The sequence below is a fragment of the Struthio camelus genome, chromosome 2, assembly GCF_040807025.1.
Source record: "Struthio camelus isolate bStrCam1 chromosome 2, bStrCam1.hap1, whole genome shotgun sequence".
In the NCBI taxonomy this organism is placed as follows: domain Eukaryota; kingdom Metazoa; phylum Chordata; class Aves; order Struthioniformes; family Struthionidae; genus Struthio; species Struthio camelus.
The window spans coordinates 55,852,603-55,869,672 of NC_090943.1; the positions used below are offsets into that span (position 1 = coordinate 55,852,603).

The 17,070-nt window shown below is 41.7% G+C and overlaps 1 protein-coding gene across 10 annotated transcripts in view; it reads left to right on the top strand.

The window, feature by feature from the left end:
• BMPER (BMP binding endothelial regulator) overlaps positions 1 to 16,591 on the top strand; it is a 158,400-nt gene extending 141,809 nt beyond the window's left edge. For all 10 annotated transcript variants that reach the window (XM_009679687.2, XM_009679688.2, XM_009679689.2 and 7 more), the window contains 2 exons: positions 8,252 to 8,382; positions 14,641 to 16,591. In XM_009679687.2, coding sequence (XP_009677982.2) covers positions 8,252 to 8,382; positions 14,641 to 14,822 — 313 coding nt within the window. In that variant the 3' untranslated portion in view covers positions 14,823 to 16,591. The remainder of the gene's footprint in view (positions 1 to 8,251; positions 8,383 to 14,640) is intronic.
• Positions 16,592 to 17,070: the final 479 nt, after the last annotated feature.

The window sequence follows — 17,070 nt, forward strand, 5'->3', positions numbered from 1 at the left end:
TAGAGTCTGTGTGGCCTAGCAGAACTGAGCCAGAAGGAGGGCAAAGGCCTCTCCCACTTCCTGAAAGTGAATGTCAGAAAGTGGTCATTTCTTCCAGGGGCTGTGGATGGTGTTTCCATGTTCTCTTGGAATTTTTAAGCAAAAATGCACTCTCTCTGAAAGTGGCAGATCTGCTGCTCTACTGTACTGTAACCTTCAGGTCTAGGAAATATCCTGAGTCAGACCAGATGCTTCTTGGAGGCCAGCGTGGGACTTCATTGTCTTCCTCAGTCATAGTTCAGCTATTTCCCTGTGGAGGGACTTTAGCCAGCCTTTCCGTTCTCAGGACCAGAAAGAACTTTTAAAGTAACAGATGCCTGTAAGGATCTAAGTGCAAGATAGAAAAAACCTGTTTAACCTGCTAGTAGGATAACTAGTGAAGTACTGAGTTTTGTTGTTTATTTGGTCCCCCACCCTTCCTTGTTAGTGCCTTTACGACTGCTATTGCCTATTCAGGGAAGATTATAAACCTGATGTCAGCATAGTTTTGTCCCAAGAACTTTAATTCTCTGCAGTTTTAGAAAATATTCCAGAACATTTCATTTTTCATTTTACCATATTCTTGTGGGTAATGTTGATTAAGACAATAAAAGGCAATTCTGGCACAGCATGTTCTTTATACAAAGGTTAAAAATACACATAGAACACTCTTTTTGGCATTTTCCAAAGGCCTTTGGATAATACTTTTAATGGTGCATACGCTAGGCTTATAGCGATGCTGTGCAGCACAGTATGCTTTTTCAGAGGTCTGCAAGGACCTTCATTTATTCAGAGTCACTGGAAAATATCATGTTTTGCCTACTATTTGTGAAGAAAGTATGGATTCTGAGCTTTTTTAAAGAAGTTGGATATGCAAAGAAATCAAAATTGAATTACTCTCTGTCTTTGGTATGTTGGAAATTACCAACAATAATTATCACTTGAGTTTAAAGCATCTTTTTCACAACTTGACAGGACTCCTATAAACAACTACTTTGGAAGGGTGCCTTGGCAATGCAGGGACGGATGTGGATATCTTGTATGTTTCTATTTAATAATCTGTAAATGCCAAGTCTATATCTGGATCAGGAACAATGACACTCAGAGTAAAATTAGGACTCCTCAATTTGTGCGTATCGTAACTACTATACCCAAGAAATGTTAAATCATGTGCAGTTCTCAATCTTCAGTGAAGTTCCATGTTTTATCATTTCTTTCGACTGGGCTTCATGTGGCAGAACAATCCACAGTTGACTCAAAGATGCAAAATAAGTCAGAGATGAGGATGAAATTTGAATCTCCATTCAAATGCCCACTACTGCAACCTCCTCCTCTACAGTCTGCCAAGAATAACTGTGATATTCTCAAACATTATGGCCAGTGCTCTCAGTGATTTCCCTGCAGAAAGCATATGCCTGCGGTAGATTTCTGATTTGCTCACAGATGAACTGTGAGTTCCCTTTCTGCTCCCACAGTTCTAGGGCTTTTTGGAGCCAGTTCAGCAGTGTAGGAGTTCTTATACCATGGAGAAGGCTCCAGTACAAAGGATAGGTAGATTGGCCTCTATCAGATGCCTGATTTAAGGCAATGTCAACAGTGTTTTACTGTGTGGGAACGGCACAAAGATGATGCAGGTATAACTAGCTCGTCTTGGCAGAAATAATGCATAAAGATGACTACCTTTGCTACATGAGACAGGCTGTTCCCCAGGCAAGTACTTTGAGTGAATACTCAATCGATGTAAGGACTTCTGTGTTTTTGGTAACCTCCAAAATTACCTTCCTCATGAGTTACTTGCTACTCTTGTATTACTATCAGTAAATTCTGGAGGAAGAGCGAATGATTTCAAGCCTCAAAGCCATAAAAAGTCCCCAAGTCTAAATACCAAGCTTCAGTACTTCAGTAAGATTAAACATGTACACACAGACAAGACAGAGTTTACAACAGCAACAGCATGAGCCTTTCTGTCACACTGCAGAGTTTGGCTCATCTTCTAATCTTCTTACCTTGTGAAATGACTTCTGTAGTTTGGGGCCATAAATAATGGAAACTCCTTGGGACCTTTGTAGCAGCCCAAAGAAACTTTCTTGTTAGAACGTAACTACTGACAGAAGCCACTGGCTTTTATTTTTCCTGTAGGAGAGGAAAAAGAAGGTCTAATTTTGGATTCAGGAAAATGAATTTAGAGTTCTGCTACTGGGTTGTGAGCGCTCCAGTGTGCTGATAGGAATCCAACTTGGCTGTCATGTGGCGTTTGCCTATTTTCATAACCTGTGCTACATTAGGCTAACCTTGTACTAAACCTCAGTTTTGTGTACCAATAAGTTCTCCTGAAAAGTCTGTCTCACAGGATGGTGGGACTGGAAATTAATCCTCCTCTCTAGGCAGATAGCCATTCAGGCTTCAGAGTTTTTAACATGCAACTAATCCCAGATATGGAAGACAATCCCCTTCACTGTCCTATGCCTTACTTTCCACATATGTTAAATGGGAATAGTGATGTATTATCTCCAAGCATTTTTTTAAAGTCCTTTGAAACTTACTGATGGAACAGGGAAGAGGAAGATATAGTATTTTCCATCTGCGTAGAGCCATTGCTTGAAGGTACCAAAAGGTTTGAATGATGCGCTACATCGTATTTTTGTTGTGAAATGAGAAGAACATAATATTAAATGCCAAAAGACACAGTCCCTCCTAACACAATTGTTTTTGGAGTGTTGTACACTGTAAAGTAGACGGAACTGCAGATGTTCAGCAAGTGACACTGAACATCTGCAATTTCAATCCCACATGGCATGGACTATGGCTGCAGGATCTGTTGCTGTGATCTTTTCTTTTTAATAGTGCGTGTAGCACAGGACTCATTTCTTTGCCCTCTGTGGGGCTTGGAGCCTTTCCATGATTTAATGTGAAAAAGGGCTGTGGCAGAAGAAGTGTACTCATCTAGTTTGCTTTGAAGATGTGGAGGCAGTGTGCTTGTCTCCTTCAGGGGTGTGTCCCACAGCTGCCGGCTGCCTTCACTATTCTGGGATTGCAAAGGGATTTCCCTTTGCAACAGTTTGTGATTATACACACACACCCTGTTAGCACCATCTCTAAGACACACCTTGCAAGCGGTATAGGCAGCATCAGGAGGAGTCACAGCGAGGCATTCAGTACCAGGTGAGGGTTGAAAGGTTGCCTGTTCTAGGGTGCAGGGCTCCAAATAACATGCTTTGGAGAAGGAACAGCACTTCTTCCCTAGCTCGATGTGAACAGGTTTCAAAGCCTGTTCTTCACTTTGTGTTCTTGGTTGTCTGATGTCTCCCTGCATGGCATGTCTTCCCTCCCTGGTAGACTGACATGTGAAATCCACTATTTATTTCAACTACTATCCTGCATGTAGAGAGACCACTAGACTATACAGAGTAGAGTATATGAGTATATGAGAGTACATATAGTATACTCTCGTATGAGAGTATAGTATAGGAGAGTATAGTTATGTACTGTAACTATATTAGAGAAAAATTGTTGTATAGCAAGTGTCCACTTTGTTCCATGTCCAAGCACGTATACATGTGTACTACTCTTGTGACTAGGGAGGTGCTTTTTTAAAAGAGCATATCTAAATAGAAGTTTAAGGCACTGGGAAGGTATGACTGAGTTTGAAGCATGCTTGAGAGGATGGCTGTGACACAGAGAGGAAAATAACATCTCCTGCTGTCCACTTAGGACTACCTGGGGTAGCGTGTGGGATTCTTTCACTGTTACACAAGTGTCTGTGATTTGACAGAGGATTTATCACTTAGGTGTGTGCATAAAAAATTATGTCAGTTTGCTTAAGATTGAAATACCTGTCCTTTTTAATCGGCGTGTTGTTCTGTTCTTAAAGTAACATCAGTATCACAGGGTAGCTCTCACCTAAACTCCGGTGGTGATATATAAAAGATGCTGAAACAAGGCGCCAGGATAGTTCACCATCACGGGAAAAATAGTTTTTTTAGAAATCTGAATATATCCTTAATATAAATTTTTGGACCACAGCTTCACTGCATCAGTATGTGATTTCACTGAGGGCAGAGTTAAGGCTGCCTGAGGTGCCCTGTATGTATTTCCATAGCTGGTAAAATGGTTTTGTTTTATAAGTAACTTCCACTGCAGTCTTCCTGTGGGATTATTTCTGTATGACTGTAAATTTTTTGATGTTTAAGCTTTTGATATGTATATTCAAAATTTTAGTTTTTTTTTTTTTAAATAAATGTTTTGGTCTTAGAAAAGAATCACAATAACTTGGAAGAGCCAAAATCTCCATTAGTGGGCAATACAGTAACTTGACAGTATTGCTTCATTATCAGCAAAATTCCAAATTTTTAACAAAAACCATGTTTTTCTGTTATTTAACAGGCCAGTCAGTTTAAAGTACAGATATGCCTATAGTCTCTGCATACAGTACAGTCTCTGCATACATGCAGTTAGTGTCATAGAATCTATTTATTAGATCCAAAGGAGGAATGAAGAGGAGGCAGAATATGGAGTTATAGAGAAGAATTTTGAAATGTATCAATCAATCAGTGGAGGGGGTAAAAAAGAAAATTACAGGCCTACCAAAGATTTTTGAAAGGGGAAGACATTAGGCCAGCGCACAAGAATCAGTTTTTAAATTTAACTAATGAAACGCCCCCTAGAATCCCTCTAATGTGACTGTAGCAAGAATAACTGTGAGAAATGTAGTCCAATATAAGAAGCAAACATAACTTGAGAAAAACACAGAACCAAAGTCAAAGCTTGACCGTGGGGCGTTGCCACCTCTCTCCCCCAGAGAAAGGCCATCTTTGCCGCTATGGCCTCTCCCAGCACTGCCCTTGGACTCTCTTGGTGGCCTTGCCTGGAGTTTCCCGTGGGGCGCACTAGAGGGAAGCAGTGACTGCCTTGGTAATCAAAGAAACCAGGCGCCTGCATCCTGCTGCTTTCAGAAGTGATATAAAAAGACACTGCCCCAGCTGAACTGCCGATCTGTCTAACTACAGTTAATATTATAGCGTTATATTTGCCAGCAAGGAATTTCACGGGAAGAAAAAAAAATTGTTTTACATTTGATTGTTGACAAGACTTGGCGGTTGTACACGTAGTTTCCTTTATTCTCATTTTTCATTATTATTTAACCTTAAAAATAATTAGCGACTACAGCTGATTAATAAAACAACAGCAATCTGATGATTGCTCCTGCGCCAAACCTAGGGATCGATCCCAACAGCCGTTGCCAGCTTTACACGCTTCAGGGAAGGAAGGATCACACAAGCGATTAGATGTGTAACGAATCGGAGCGTTTCTTCTGCTGAACGCGACGCGCTACCTTTTTTAGCAGCCATCCATGCTGAACACTGTAGACATCAGTGCTGATCCCAGCCACCCTGGAGATGTTTCACTCCGGAGCCTGTCTGGACGTCCCAGGCCATCTCAACGCTGAGGGCTAAGGGCACGGCGTCGCTCACATGACTATGGCTAAGCTCTCTGGCCCCTCAAACCGCGTGGCTGCCCTGCTGCCGTACGGCGTCCGGGGTGCCCTGGCCTCCCTCGTCCCCCAAACCGTGCCCCTCTCCGCCGGGCAGAGCGCGAGCCTTGCCATGAACCGGCTGATAATTAAGAAGCATGGGTGACTGAGGGCGAGCCTGTGCCCTGGTCTTGCTTAGTTATTAATGTAGATGTAGCCTGAGCCTCTGAACCCGTAGTTCTGGGGACTCCCCGTCGTTTGGCACGTTAGGTCTTGCGCCGGGAAATTTCATCACCCCATGATAGGAGCGCCTGAGGCAGCTTAGCCGCGCTGGCTCCCTGCTGGAGTCGGCATCCCCTCCGCGCAACCAGAGCCTCTCGGGGTGCACAACTGTCAGTGCGCGCTCTCAAAACCAGAGGAAGTACCGCAGGTTGAGGATTTTATAATTCCTCAGGCAGGAAGTCAGTGAGCACATAACCAGCCTGGCGCTGGCAAGCATCCCTAAACACCCTGGGCTTAAATAATGACTAAATCCTGGTGGAGAGCAGTAACACGTGTTTGTTGGAGGAGGCTAGCACAGAAACAAAAAAGATGATGAAATGCTCCCTTGATAACTGACTCCGTCTGTGGAGATTATTAGAGACTGTCTTTGTGATAATAATTTGCTACAGTAGCAAACAAGCATGTACTCAACCGTGAAATGAGACGTACACCTCTTAAATGGCACGGGCAATATTGAACATTTCCTGTTTTCTAGCAGTGCCTGTTAACCACAGAACAGGATGCTCACGAAAGAGCGCAGGCATGCTGCGGCCAGAGGAAACTGTGCAAAGCTATTCAGTCAGTGTATTAAGTGGAAAGGTGACCCTGTATGCTTGTACAAGGCCTTTTATCAGCTACGATGCCAAACAATGCCACGGATGTTGTGCTAATCTGTTCCTTGCAGCCTATACAGCAGCATCTGCTATTCTAAAAGATGTGACCTACCACAGAACTAAAGCGAAATAGAAGTACGTTTTCACTAAAGAGTAAAGTCATTGCAAAGGAAAACTGCTGGGCTGTAAACACAAAAGTGTTATCTATCTGATACAAAGCAATTCTGTTTATTCGCGTTATGTGTATATGGATAAATGCAGGTCAGATACCTTTCTACATTAGCTCTTATGTTGCTTATTTGTTGCAGTGAATTTTTAGATAAGTTCATGCTAGGGGTTCACTGAGGGTAAAAATGATTAACAGCTCATGAAAATGCCAAGGGGAGGTATTAAGTATAACTGTATGGAAGGTCATGGAAATAGCCAGTGTCTTTGACAAGGGGAAGTTCTCCTCTTTCAGGAGCACTGTTGACTATGCAGAAACAAGCTTGTCCATGTTTGAAAGGACAATAATTCTCCCTCCTAGTCTTGTAAAAAGCATTCCCAGTGACTCCTAAGCATCTTACAGGCATTAGGGCTCCTGCCCGCCCTGGTGGAGGTGCTCCTTTTCCAGGGTGTAGCTGTGGGGAGGTTTTTGGAAAAGCCGGCCGATACTTACCCCTTTCCTAAAGACAAATTTTCAGTCTCCAACAAGGGAGATCAACACGGAAAGCTCATTTGTGACTTTCAGCCCTTCATCTCCGGAGCCTTTGTGCCTCTCACAGACGCTACCCTGTCCTCTCGGGAACGGCGACGGCAGCGGGTGTGCAGGGGCCCGGGCGATCCTGCCCCGTGGCACCCACGGGTGCTGCGCAGAGCACACCCGGGGAAAGTGGGGGGACGGAGGGCCTGATTTTCAAGGGGCTGCGTGCGTCTCCCCCACGCCTTGTCCCTGCCTTCTAATGATCTCCCTGGGAGCAGCGGATACTCAGTTTGTCTGAAAGTGAGCCGTTAGCATTTGCAGAACCGTTTAGGCATTTTTTTGCATGTGCAGAAACTGCCGACCGACTGCGAATCCGCCCTCTTTTGCCAGCTATGTTTGAGGCCTGTGCCAAATGGGCACGCATTCGGGGTGAGCTATCTTTATAAGTATAGTGGTGACATAGGCAGTAGCAGTTTTGCTTTGGGCCGTTTTAGGAGCTTTGCTCCCGGCTACATTTTGCAGTGATTGCATCGTATGCAATAGAAGAAGGTGGTGGTATTAACAAGTGTCCAGGGATTTCCTAGCATAAAAACTTCTCAGTTATGCTGCCTCATCCCTGCTCCTTTATAGATCTCTTAAAAGTCTGGCATTTAGTAGTGCTGCCGTTGAGAAAACGGGCACATAGCTGCTTTGGGGCCTGCAAAGCAGGGAGAGGCTGGAGAGGGCAGGGTGGGTGCTCACTGCCTGCAGAACTCCTCCATTTAATGCTGCTGCTGTTACTCATTTTTGTTGTTGTTATTTTTGTTATTTTTGTTATTACTTTTATTAAATTAGTATTTTCCAGGGGATAAGAAGCCTATGTTTTGTGTTGACACAAAATTGTTGCAAATGGTGTTTGCCTTCTCGCACCGATGTCTTGGTCCTCTCTGTTTCTTAGTTCTTATTCCACCTCCCTGTTTCTGCGTGGTTCTCTCCTGGGTGCAGCTGAGCCTTCTCTGCATCAGCATTGCATATTAAAAAAGAGCTGAACCCTTTGGATTTGGCAGCAGCAAAGTATTTAACTCTCTTACCATTTAGCACAAGGTGCTGTCACATTGAACTCCATGTGGGAAAAAAAAAACAAACAAAGAATGGATGATTGCAAAGCTCAGAGAGGTATCTGTCAAATCTTTTCTTGCTTATTTGTTTCTGGGCGTTGTTCTGCAGGTCCTGCGTGACAGACATGTGTGAATGTCCCCTTCATAAAAACTGCTACTGTGAGTCATTCCTGGCCTATGCCCGAGCCTGTCAGAGGGAAGGCTTGAAAGTCCAGTGGATCCCTGAGCAGAACTGTGCAGGTAAGCGTTTTCAGATTGCTTCACTGCAACTCAGTGTATAGGCTAACTAGGGTATTATCCTGGTGCTGGTGGAGGAAGATCAGAAACGAAGAACTGTTTGGAAAGGCCTGGAATTACATCAGCAGTGAGGTTCCATGCTGAACTATGGAGAAAGACCTTACCAGGCAAGATTTTTCAACCGGCAAATATTAGAAATGTTTATCTCATTGCAAAACTTTTCACTTCTGATGCCAGTTGTCCTGATTTTGTGCGCTTCCGGAAACAAGCACATGTCTTTTCCATTCAGAATATGCAAATAGTTGGTTAGCAATAATGTTTAAGTTCCTTTGCTCTCCTGTTAAAGCACAATTATATCTTCATAGACAGCAGATATATATGATTATAATAGGTATAATGAGGGAAGAGGAGATAATGTTTTTAACGGGAATATTAAAATGCTGTACTGCATTAAATTTGGTGCTTGGGCCAGATTCCCCATGTGATTAGGACTGCATTAATTGCAAGTAATTGTGAGTAATCGTTTCCAAGAGAAGTGGTGGTCTGTGGTCATGGGCACTTGAAGTAAAATGCAGTATCGCAGATGAATATTTCCCCTGATGATGGTCCTATTAATTTAGGACACTCTATAATGGCATCAGTTTGCCTGGACATGTATTCAGATTTATGTAAAGCAATTGATAGTAGTTAAAAATGAGAGGAGGATATTCTATGCTGGTCAAAGAGCTATTACTCTGTGGTCCATTTCAGTGATTGTGTGGCTCACGGTCTACTCTCTCAACTTTAATTTCCTTTTATGTTGAAGTCACAGTAGCAAGAGCGGGTGAGAGACAGAGCAAATTACATTTGACTGACTGTTCCTGAACGGCTTGCTTTTTTTTTTTATTACAGAGGAACAGAACTATCCAAACAGGGTGTCACTAAGTGAATGCACTGTTCAAGGATGTGGTCACAAGCAATATTAATGACATATGTAATTTTAATCTGTTGATCCAGCAGCAGATCAGAGTAGAACCCAAACCCAAAACAAGCAGCCTGAATGCTTTTTATTGCATTATTTCTGACCAAAGCACCTCAGACCAGGACCCCACTGTGGCAGATGCCATAGAACGTAGAATAAAAACACCAGTCCCTACCTTGAGGGGTTTATACAAGTGCTGGCGTATTGTGACTTCACCAATTGAGGCTTCTTTTCACATTTTTTTCTGGTATTTTGCCAAAGAGAAGAAAAATTTCTAAGGCATAAACAGTCCTTGAGAGAACATTTTGAAGGAATTTAAACACATATCTTCCATTAAAGCTAATGGAAGAAGTGCTTGAATCCACTTGATTTTTTTGAGGTCAATGCAGACTTCTAGAGGGGAAGGGGAAATCTTGTTCAGCAGAAAATGTAGATGTGTTGTATGTGTGAAGTAACCACAGAACGCTTTGTTAAGCATCCAATGTCAAACGAGTAGCACAATATTCTATAGTAAATGGTATGGTAAGCATTAAATTAAATTAAAGTGCATCCACTACACTTCTTACCTTACCAGTGGCCAGGATCAAGGTTTTAATCTTTAACTCACATTTTCCCCCAAAACACTTGTAGCTGCAGTTATTGTGTCCTAATTATGGATAAAAGTTTCTGGGTATGAAACAATATATCCATAATAAAACTTTAGCATTCTGTGACTTTCATTTCCTGTTTGACATTTCGTAGCTGGTGGGATACTTGGAAGAGCCGTGTTCTGATGAAAATGGAGTATACTTATTAGTAAAGTCAGGTTTTAATTATTCTTTTGTGTGTTATAAAACCAGATCTTGTGTGGTTGCCATTTCCCCTACCCTGACTGCTGTACGCTTAGCTCATTCTTACAATCTTCTGAAAGCTTGCATTGTCTGGACAGCCAGCCAGACGGGATGCTCAGGAGGCTGAATTATATGTCCTGTTCTCTATATGCTCTCGGCAGTGTATCCTCCTCTAACTCATCAACTGAATACTGCAGCACAAGGCTTGGTGTGCTTGGGGTCTAGCTTGGTAAAGAGAGTATCAGCTGTCGTTAAACAGGATGGGTGAAGCGGAGAAGCTAATGAATAGCGAAAAGGAAGGAGGTTATTGTAGGAAAGTGTTGGTGAGAAGCACATGGGAACTTAGAGGGCTTGGAAACAATTCCAGGTTTCCATGGAAAGTAGTGGAGAGTGAGCACTATTATGATGGATACAGTGAAATAAATGATATATGAAGGAGAAGGAAAAAGTCAGAGAGTCAGGGTGCGGGAAAGAAGAAATAAGAGAAAATAGTATATGAGATAGGGAATATATATGACATAGAGAAAAAAAAGGTTGCAAATGGAAGGAAGAGGTAAGAAATAGTAGGAAGTTAGAAAGGAAGATATCCAAGAAAGGATAAGAAAGCAGCTTATGAGGAGGAATTAAGTAAACTGAGGATGGGGAAAGACCTTGTTCCCTAGTGATTTAACATTAAAATTCTGAGGGCGTTGAGGCTGATGGCAGTAGGCAGTAACTCTTGCCACAGGCATGACTACACAGACAGAAGGGAAAAGCAGGGATGAACAGTAACAAAGTGTGAAGTGCTCTTGGTATCATCAAGGGGCTGGCATGCGCCAACAGCCTCCTAAAACCTGAATAATTTTATTCTTTGATCTCTATGTGGTTAGTTGAACTAGAGGAGGATGAGTCTAGAACTGATTATGCCTCTTCTCTCCTGGGTCCCCTCACTCCTGCTGCGGAGTTTTCTGTCCAAAGTCACTCTTACCACTGCTACATTTTGCTTTCCTTTAACCACTTTAGTCTGTGTGAATAAGTATCAGAGGGAAGAGGGCTATTTTGACTTTTCAACAGAAACTTCTTAAAACCTGAAAGCTGAAAACATCAACACCATTGCCTCACTAGAAGGTCAGAGTCCAGATCTATTATGTTCTCCTGCTCCATGTTAAAGGACATTTTGTGAGTTGGAAGCACCGTGAGTGCAACCTAGCTTGTAAGTCCTAAGAAACACCTGGAAAGCACAAGCTGCCTGACACCAACAGAAAAAGCAGCATGAGATACTGATGGACAAGTGTTGCCTCAGAAACTTCTGTGGAATCAGCTTTACCAGATACCACCTCACAAGGGAAGCCTGCAGAAGTTCCCCGTTTGATATTCTGGCTTTTGTGTTGGGGAAGAACGGTTACTAAATAATTACAATCATGTCTGCAAAGAGGCACAGACAGATACAAGCCTTCTCTGTGAATGTGCCAGACTGGCTAGAATAAACCGGCTCTCGTCTGAAAAAAGTATGGCCTTATTAGGCAGGGTTTATTAGCTCAGGCACAGGGCTGTATTTATGTGACTATATGGCTTGTGGACCAGAGCTGGCTACCATCCCGCCAGCTCAGAAAGTGATCTGAGGAAGCTCACATCTGTCATGCCAAACACATGTTCTAGAAGAAGAGTGGAAAAATCCTGTTGGGACTGGTAATGTTGCAAAACGCAGTATTATTAGTAACTTTTGTACTTGGGCTTTTTTTTTTGTGCTAGTTCACTAAGGAAGTTATTACTAGCAGAGCTCAGTGCTTTAAAAGAGGAATTTGCCTAAAAAGGCGGGTGCAAAGGCATCACTTCTGTTTTCCATGTTTACATGGTACTGATTCATTTCAGCAGTCCCTGGGAAGCCTACTGCAGAATGTCTTCATTTTTCTTTTTCAAACTGTTGATGAGGTGGAATGTCCTGGATCAATCAGGCCGCATGTTAACAACCGAAGTGCTCAACAATAAAAAACATCCAGGGAACTTAAACAGCAGCCATTGGGCTTTTTTTCAGCTTTCCCTAGACAGCCAGTTAATAATGTCATATATGCTAACTGCAGCGGCAAGCCAAGTCCGCGTATCTTCTCCATGGTGCTGTCTGAAGGAGAAGGAGGTGTTTCACCACGCAAAAGGGCATCTGTCCACGTGGGGCAGAGCAGAGCTGGGGAGCTCGTACGGATACTGCGGCAGCGGAGGGCAGCCTCTAATGTTTTCTCATTTCCTCTGGGGCAGAGATGAGGAAGTGGCAAGGAGACCTGGACCCAACTTTCCTACAGCCCACCAGCTGAGGCACCAAACAAAGCTCAGATGGAAAGAAAGGGCTGGCTATGAGTGCAGTAAAGCATCTGGGGAGAAATCTCTACTGCCTAGAAACTTCAGCATGCAGAGCTTGCTGCATGGGAATTGCACGTACTGGAGCCTGTTGTTTCAGTTTTGTGGTTAGTCAATTCGAGACCCGTTGAAGGGAAACTCATTTTCAGAGAGGAGGGACCAACGCTTCTGGTATACAGGTCCCTTAAGATACTTCATGCTGTGCGTGGACAATCACTATCAGTCTTGGAACATCTCAGTCCACTTTTCTACACAACTAACACATTGTTTCCAAAGCCTTTTGAAGCTGCGCGCATTTTACTTTCCACTCTTACAGAGATTCCATCTCTGTTTTAACACACGGTGCAGAGTTTATAGCAAATCTAATACCAGTTTTACTCTATGATTAACATTGCTTGCATGTTTTCCCACCTTCTGAATTTCCCTTTTCATTTACATTTCATTTTAATTTTTCCTTTTACATTTTTTCCCTTCTTTAAATGCAGGAAAGTTATAGTGCAGAGCAGGATAGAAATGTAAGGCTGGAAAAGAGTCCCCAAAAGACCTATGCCCACAGGCAGAATAAGCATATATAGAACATTGCTGAAAGGTGTTTGTCCAACCTACTTTTAAATGCTGTTCAATGAAAGATGTTTCACAGACTTCTTAGGCAGTTTGTTCTAGTGCTTTCTCATGCTTAAAGCTAGAAAGCTTTTTTTCCCCCCCCTAATATCTATCCTAATATTCAGCTGCTAATTCTCTGTAACTCCAAGATAGTTTTCTGCTGTACTACCCAATATCTCCATTTTTTTTGTTTGTTCCTTTAATCTCTGTGTTCTGAGATCTTTGTATGCATTCTTTCCTAAATTCTTTCCTCCCTCAGGCCTGCTTTATGCAAATGTATAAATGCCATAAAATTTGCAAGAAGTAAAACTTGCAGGAAGCTGATGCTGTTATGAAGTTAACCTTGTGCAGCTGAAGAGGAGCCCCTTAAACATGATCTCTGAGTACTTAGACTTCTATCCTTCATGATACGCTTACGTAAGCTTTAGTATTTTAATCAGCTTATATGCATATTTTTCTCTTTATGAATAATCTCAGCACAGTAATGGCATTTTAAGACCAATCTATAATGACACTCTTCTGCCTATAACAGAACTGCACTTTAACAAAATCTGGATCTTCCTTCTCTCTCCAAATGGAAGAAATCTTTTTAGTACAGCCATTTCACTGTAAATAGCCAGAGATGATCCTGGATGCTTGAGACTGTGTTTCCATCTATAAGCTATCTGACCAGTACTTGTTTTTGCCATCAGCACAGCTGTTTGAAAGAATAACAGGCTTTTATTCGTGACTGAGCCATGTATTATTCTCCGTACTAAAATGGCAGGATATAAAATGTTAAGAGTTTAAATATTGATCTGGTGGGGGCATAGTGCTTTTAGCTGAGCCTTCAGTGGTCTTTATGTTGGAAATCCATTGCACTGTCAGCTGCAGAAATCAATGAATAGACACTAGAATCATTAAGTACAAGAATCATCATTCTCAGTGATCCCTTGATAAAAAAGCACAAAGCACGGAAATCATTGTTTTTTTTTTCTTTTTAAGAAATGGAGCTGCTGAATTAACTACTAATTAACTACTTTGATTTGCTACAATATGCAGCACTGAAAGTATAATCTTAGGAAGTCTGATGTGGTGAATGACTTCCTCTTTTTGTTCTTTCCTTAAGAGTGGAGATGATAATTGTCTTTGTAAATATTTCAGAAACCTTTGATAAAAGGCATCACACTAAATAAATAAACAATGCTAAGCCTTAAATACAAAGCATACATCTGCTTCAGGATAGAAACCTTCCAAAAGTTTTGCAGATTTGAGATCTGGATTTTCATTTCTATGCTTTATATACAGTCAGCTGTGTTAAAATTCTCAAAAAGTTGAAGACTGTTAGGAAAATTGGATTTTGATACCTTTATACCTGCCATGTAAAGTAGCAGTGCCTTTCATGTAGTCAAATCTCTTTACAAAATACTTTTCCTCTAGATGATCATAGTACGAAAATGTGCTTTCAGATATTCACAACAGAAAGCGAACAAACAGATATTTAACTTTCCATATGTGACTTTGTGTAATCTGCGTTTCCTCTTAACTGCCTTTCAGCAACTCAGTGTAAACACGGTGCAGTTTACGATACGTGTGGTCCTGGATGCGTCAAAACATGTGACAACTGGAATGAGATTGGCCCATGCAACAAGCCTTGCATTGCAGGGTGCCACTGTCCAGCAAATTTAGTTCTTCACAAAGGAAGATGCATCAAGCCAGTCCTATGTCCACAGCGATGACATTAGTTCTCTCTCCACGGACACTAACGTGGGCGTCACTGATGCCTTTGAAGCTCACAGCCGGTGAAGGACTGCAGCTGTTTGTTTGTGTACAGATTCGGCAAAGTACACGACTACTCAGAGTGTAAATATGCTCCTGTGTTTTTTATGTATGTTTAGGTATGCACACACGAGCATCTATAAAGATGCATAAATGTATCCTGTGTGTATGTAGATATACATATCTATACACAAGTGCCCTGAACGTAAGTACAACCCATATATTTAAATATGTATGTACACACACACCCAAATATACATCATTTCTATATATCATAGAAGGATGAATTATTATATGTATATTTTTTGCTATAAAGTTTATGTATTAATATTTCTAGGATGCTAATCTGTAAGTCATGTGAGTCATTGTAAAAATAAACCAGGTGTTTTTAATATAATGTAGTGGCATGAAAAGATTGGATGACTTTGCCATTGCATAAGTTTGTCGTTTCCAAGGAAACTTTTCTAGGGCCATAGCATTGCCAGACTGGATTAGTTTCAGCACAGAACCTGGATTTACAGTTGTACAGGAAACACATTTCTCTGGAGATGGAGGATTTATCTAGGAGTATTTCATGTGTACCTCAGAGCTGCGTAGTGATTGGTGACAGTGCTTAATCATGCAGAGAAAGCTAGGGATCAGCTTTTATGCTTTACTGAAATTACTGTGCAAAAGGATTTCCAAAGCTGATTGGCCAGCTGCCAGCCTAGAGATATTTCTTTCTGTAACAGCACCAAAGAGTCAGGGGGCAGATTTTCAGTAGTGCTGGGGCACCCAGCAGCTTGCTTTGAAAATGTGACCGCTTCCCATTTCATATCCTAATACTCCTTCTATGCTGTTGTGTTTGGCAGTAGCTGTGAATACACAATAAGGAGCATGAAGAAAATATTCATGTACGTTTTTGCCCCTTTAACATGTTCTAAACTGCTGGGTTTGTTTCATATTTCCCCAAAACGTTATGCAGAAAGCAAATCCCACTGTGAACTGGAGTTTTTGATTTCAGTGCGCCTTAAAACATGAAATAATGCTGGGTTTAGTAACTCATTTAATTTATCGGCATGGTTAAGAAGAAAGACAAACTCTCCCTTTCAGAAAAACAGCAGAGAATGTCAAATGCTAACCGGAGAACTGCAATTTATTTCCTTATTGGTCTTTTGCTTGAGGTTTACGAACATGTGGGCTCTGTGAAGTTTGCTTGACTTTTGAAGTCTCCCAGGGGAGAAGCAATAATATGGGATTTCATTAGAAACTGTTAAAAAAGCCATACAACTTTCTCAAGCTTGGGGGGGGGAGGGGGGGATATTTTTCTTCCACTGGAAAACCTCGTGTAGAGCCTGATGGAATGTTCTCTGGAGATGATAAAAATCTTTGGGCATCTGATTTGGGTTTATAGTGAAGTAATATCCTCCCACATAGCTACTTCCATTATGCCTTGCATTGAAATTGCACATTGTAACGCTTTGAACAATTTTCTTCCTTAATTCCTCACTCTCCGGGAAGCTTCACAAAGTCTGAGTTTGCAGTGAGTGAGTGGGTGCGACACACTTGGCTTACACAACCTGTCTGTGAGCCTCTCATAGGAGAAGATGTTGAGAAAGCGTGGTTAGCTTAGGCCCTCCACTCTCCAAAATGCTGTACCACCACAGCATTAAAAAGAGCTGGGTAAATAATGCCAGGAGCGTTCCACGGATGTTTGTCCAAATCTTAAATAAATTCAGCTTGATCTTTTTATGTCCCTTTTGTGTTCGTTTTCTCGGAACAATCAAATAATTCAGCTTTACTGGCAGAGAGGGTTTCAAAGCCACATACACAAGTGCACTGGGAAGCAGAACTGCAAATGTACAGATGCCATCAGAGCAGGAAACTGAAAGAGTTTTACGTGGCTCATGTGATAATTGAATGGAGAAGCTGAAATTTAGAACAATTGCAACTGATCCATAGAGTTAAAACATAAAATGGCAATCATTAAAATAATTTAAAGCATCAGATCGAAGAACATTACAGTCTGCTTGAGCTTTCTATGCTGATATGGGGTCTAAAACATTAAGAAGCTTATTTGCTCAGCTCTAGTTTAAGATAGATTTTTGTTACTTACTAATCAGTGTTTCTAAAATAAAGATACATGCAAAGGGTTTAATCATAACACAGATGGAAAGTTCATAACAAATTGCATGCATGAACGGTGTAAAGAGCTGTCTTTCCTTTTTC